Source organism: Physeter macrocephalus, chromosome 17, assembly GCF_002837175.3.
Source record: "Physeter macrocephalus isolate SW-GA chromosome 17, ASM283717v5, whole genome shotgun sequence".
Taxonomy (NCBI): Eukaryota; Metazoa; Chordata; class Mammalia; order Artiodactyla; family Physeteridae; genus Physeter; species Physeter macrocephalus.
This window is the reverse complement of record NC_041230.1, coordinates 6,859,179-6,863,985: the sequence shown is the minus strand read 5'-3', so window position 1 is coordinate 6,863,985 and position 4,807 is coordinate 6,859,179. Positions and strand designations below refer to the sequence as shown.

The 4,807-nt window shown below is 46.5% G+C and overlaps 1 protein-coding gene across 1 annotated transcript; it reads left to right on the top strand.

Annotated features, from left to right (window-relative positions):
• The first annotated feature begins 614 nt into the window (after positions 1-614).
• PMIS2 (PMIS2 transmembrane protein) lies at positions 615-1,141 on the top strand. Its single transcript, XM_055079249.1, has 2 exons — positions 615-839; positions 1,013-1,141. The coding sequence occupies exons 1-2, from the start codon at positions 615-617 to the stop codon at positions 1,139-1,141; spliced, it is 354 nt and encodes a 117-aa protein (XP_054935224.1).
• The last annotated feature ends 3,666 nt before the right edge of the window (positions 1,142-4,807 follow it).

Below are 4,807 nucleotides of genomic sequence, written 5' to 3'. Positions count from 1 at the left end.
TCTTAGATTCTGCCTACCACAATGGGGATGTCTCATTTCCATCATTCCATCGACATTTATTAGATGGCATTCTACTCTAAGAAAGACCTTCCCCCTTTTCACCTTGTTTCTCTCTTATTTTTCTTTCTTTCTGTCAGTATGGACTAGAATTCTTTTTAAATTTAATATTTTATAATCTGTTACTATTTTTCATTTCCCTTCACTTTTGTTTGTAGGCCCCCTAGTTTTCTTACTAGGCTTGTCTACCTCCTTGTTCCCATAGCTCTTGGGAGGGGTCCCCGGTACTCGCTCCTGCCCTGTCTGCAGATAGGGGTCTGCAGGAAGGAGGAGGAGCCAGAATCCAACCTCATGGCTTGCCACCAATTCCTATCAGGGTGGACAGAGTCAATGTCCTGATAGAGGGTGGAGCACCCTCTGAGTCCCGGAGGAGCAGAGTACAGTGGGGCCACGCCCCCTCACACCGACAACCAATCAGGACTTGCGCTGGTTTCTCCACTGTGAAGTACTGGACTTCGACGGTTTGGGTCTTGGGATTCCGGATAGAACAAGGGGAGGTGTAGTGGGTTTGGCTCTCTGTTTTCAAGATACTTGGAGTCTTCTGGAGTGGAAAAGTTATGCCCCCGAAACCCGCCGCAGGCGCCTCACCCGCTCCAGGCGCCCCACCCGCTCCAGGGGCCCCACCCGCTCCAGGGGCCCCACCTGACGAAGCTAAGCCACAAGGGCCTGTCCAGACACCAGAAGAACTGGCATTTTATGCCCCGGATTACTTGTGTATGACCGTCACAGGCATACTTCTTTTCCCTCCCCTGGGACTACCAGCAGCCTTCTTCTGTCACAAGGTAAACCAGTGCCTAAACCTTGGCCCATCCTGTCCTCTACCTGCCCCATTGCATCTGCTCCTGTCCTGGGATGTGGGTAGAGATTTTCCCTCAGTAACCGGTCTCCAGCCATTACCTAAGGGTGTCACAAGGCTGGACTCAGAAACCCAAATCTAAAGCTCCCATTCCTACAGACCAAGGAGGCCAACAAGAACAGCGATTGGGAAGAGGCTTATATCAACTCAGGCCGAACTGGTTGGCTGAATGTATTCGCTATACTCATCGGTTTAGGCATCATTTATTACTATGCCCTATTTGTGTGAAGACCAGGCCCAGTAGCCAATGGGTTCACCCATCCCAAAAGAACCCACCCACCAAGACACTAACCAGCCAAATCAGCCACCAAGCAAGAAACCAACAGCTGAGACATCCCCTAGCCAGGAAACCTACCAGCCAAGGAACACAACATCCAAGCAACCCACTAGCCCAGGAACACCATATTACTTCATCCTCTTGGCCTCCAAATCTGTCATCATCCACCTTGGGGATCCTCACTTTCATGCTCTAGATGCCCTAAGTTCCTTGATACTGGGCTGCTCTTTCAGAAAAGTATTTATTTAAACCAATAAAACTGAAGGGAATGTTCCAGCTTCTCCTGTGTGCGCATGTGTGTGTTTCTGAGTCAGTGTCTGTGTTTCTCTAGGGCTATGTGTTTCCCAGATCATGTGAAAATCCGAATGACCTAATGGTAAAGCATAGAGACATAGAAATCAGACAGATGTGGGTTTACATCCCACTTCTGACACTTAGAAATTGTATATCCTTTAACAAGATAATTTTCTTGAACCTGCTTCCTTTGTAAAATGGACATAATAATTGCCAATGTGGAATGATATTTAGAAATTTGAATTAATGTTCTCTAGGTTCATTCAAGCTGGAATTCCAGGCTTCTAGTGTCTCAGAGCAGGGATAGGAAAACAGAAACCTCCTCCAGCTTTTGAGATTAAAAGTCAAACTCTTAAAGAAAGAAGGAAAGACCTCAAGAAAGGAATAGTAGATTTGGCAGAAGAGCTGATCAAGACCACCTCTCCCCCAGTCCTGAAAGGGAAATGGCCCCCTATTCATGGAATAGGGGAAGTAGAGGAAGACTAGATGCCAGTATATCCATCAGAAGGCCCCTAATAGCCTGCATCTCAGGAAGGGGCAGGGTGTCAAAGACCCCAGATAACACCTGTATTCCTACTTCACATATAAACCCTAGAGAGGCTTTAAGATCTCAAAGAAAATATGCTGTATGGTGTGGAGGTTTAGGGAGAAATGGCCTGACGGCCAAGTAGGATATCTCATGACCCAGCTTGGTGAGAAGCGGTGACGGCTATAGGAATGCCAAGTGCCAGAGTGACAATGACTATCAGAGGGGAACTAGAGATAACACAGAAGCCCTCCAGAATGAATGAAAACAGAGACATAGGCTGATCCCATAGACAACACTCAGGGGTTCCTTCTGGGGCCCTAGCTTCACGGACAACCCCAAATTCAGCCCCAGAAACCTTAGACTTAGCAGGATTAAGTTTCCACAATCAAGAGGAATGGAAATTATCAGTAGAAATTAAGTTGAATAGCTGTGGGAAAGACTTCTGACTCTTTCCCAATGTTCATCTCCTTTTCTTCCTGGGAGCACTACTCAGCCACATTTCCTAGGTTCCCCTGTGTGGCCATGAGACTGTCTTTGGCTTCACGGAATGTGATCACAAGCAATGTGTGCCACAAACAACCCTGGCCTTAACCCACCTCCCACAGGCGCTCCCCCATTTTCCTCCTACCCTAGCTGATTGGGCAAGTGATAGCCATGGTGATTTGAAAGTCACATGTTGTAGAATGGAAGAGCTCCCATCAACCTCGGTCCCTGAATCATTCTTAGGAACAGTCACCCTTTCCCCCACTGCCTCCCATGATTGAGTGGAAAATAAACTATTATATTGTGCTATGTCATGTATGGCCTACCTATTTCTACAACTTAATCCACCCTAGCCAGTGCACATGCAGGAAAATAGAGTTACATTTCTTAGACATCTGGGGTTACAGCTTTAAATTCATACCCAACAAGAGACCCATCTTGGAAGGTTTACAGAAAATAATGAGTGAAAGGAAAGAGCAAAAGTGCTAGTCTATGGTTAACCTTAACCTTAGCTGTTACAGTGCTGTTTCTATTACTCCATGTCCCTGGGTATCTGCAGAGATTACACTTGTTCGTGGGATAATGCTCCATGTTATAGGTGTGCCCGGGAAGGGGATTATATCTGCTTGTCTGCTGTGTTAGTGGGTCTGGAGGGTCAGCTATCCCTGTTTCTCCCCAGACCAGCCCAAGCTGGGCCTGTCACATTCAGCTGCAAAGCCACGTCAAGTCAGGATGGCCCACATGAGCATGAACAGCCAAATCCAAAAAAGTCACATTGTGCTATAAGATTTAGAAAGCCACCCAGTCTTCTCTGCTTCAGCTCCCTGACTTCCCCCAACCTGTAATCCACTCTCAGGCATTCAACTGGTATTTACCACCATGTAAATATAAAACCAAAAACTTATATTCTTATATCTTGAGATGTCATCAGTTGAATTACTATAATGAAACATGCAGATTTAACACCTACCCATTCTTCTCTCTCTCCCCTACTTCCCACAGAATGAGACTACAATTTTTAATTCAGTTTATAGGGCTTACATTTCATTATGCCTGTGTAAGTATGCTCCACTACTGGGCCTGGTGGTTTATGGTGATTACATACTCTGAACTAATTTTTGAGCTCAACAGCCAAGCAACACATCTCCCTGTATTCCTTCAGATTTTTTTCTTCCTTTTTTCCTTCCTCTTCCTTCTCTTCCAGTTTTTGCCCCTCCTCTCCCTCCTCCTCCTGCTTCTCCTCATCTTCCTCCTCCTCCGTCCTCTGTTCTATGTGCTCAGTTATCTATGTGCCCCTTCACGAATTGTTCCCAAACTCTCTCCAGAAGAACTGTGTAACTGCTCTCAGCAGAATTCACCATGATCAAATAGGCCAGGTAATTTTTTATTATCTTTTTACCTTGGATTATTAAACCTGTTTATTTCCTTGTGGTTTTTTGGTTTTTGCTTTTGTTCTTTGGCTGTGTCACCCGGCAGTGCCTTGACATTCGGGATCTTAGTTCTCTGACCAGGGATGGAACCTGCACCCTCCTCCCCTGCATTGGGAGCGCGGAGTCTTAACCTCTGGCCTGCCAAGGAAGTATCATGGGAATCTTTTTTATTTGCACAACTTTCACACAAATATATTCTCACAAAAAATCAAGTAATAAAGAGAGTCTGAAGGAGAAGAGAAGTTCACTTTTTTTTTTTTTTTTTTTTTTTGCGGTACGCAGGCCTCTCACCGCTGTGGCCTCTCCCGCCGCGGAGCACAGGCTCCGGACGCGCAGGCTCAGCGGCCACGCTCACGGGCCCAGCCGCTCCGCGGCACGCAGGATCCGCCCGGACCGGGGCACGAACCCGCGCCCCCTGCATCGGCAGGCGGACCCTCAACCACTGCGCCACCAGGGAAGCCCGAGAAGTTCACTTTTATGGCTGATCCTGGTATCAAATGCCCCCTGCCCCCTCTCAAATGTAATTGCTGATAATATTTTATTGTAACTCTTTCGAGTTACCTTTATATGCATTTCCATGTGCATACATATACAAACACATTGGTACCACACGTCTTTTCTGCTTACCTCTAGGTCTTGAAAATAGTTTCGGGTTAAAACTGAAGATTTTCAACACCAAACGCCCTGTATTCTACTTGTCAGTAATCCTCTTCTGTCCTCTTCTGGTCCATAGGATAAAAGGCCAGGTTCTCAGACCTGCCTTTCTCCCTCAAGGATAGCTCATGGGATTCCAGCACTGGCATGAACCTGTGGGCCCTTCTTCCTTCTGGTGAAAGAACTCTTAGCAGGATAAGAGGGACAATCTCAAAAGAATAAACAGG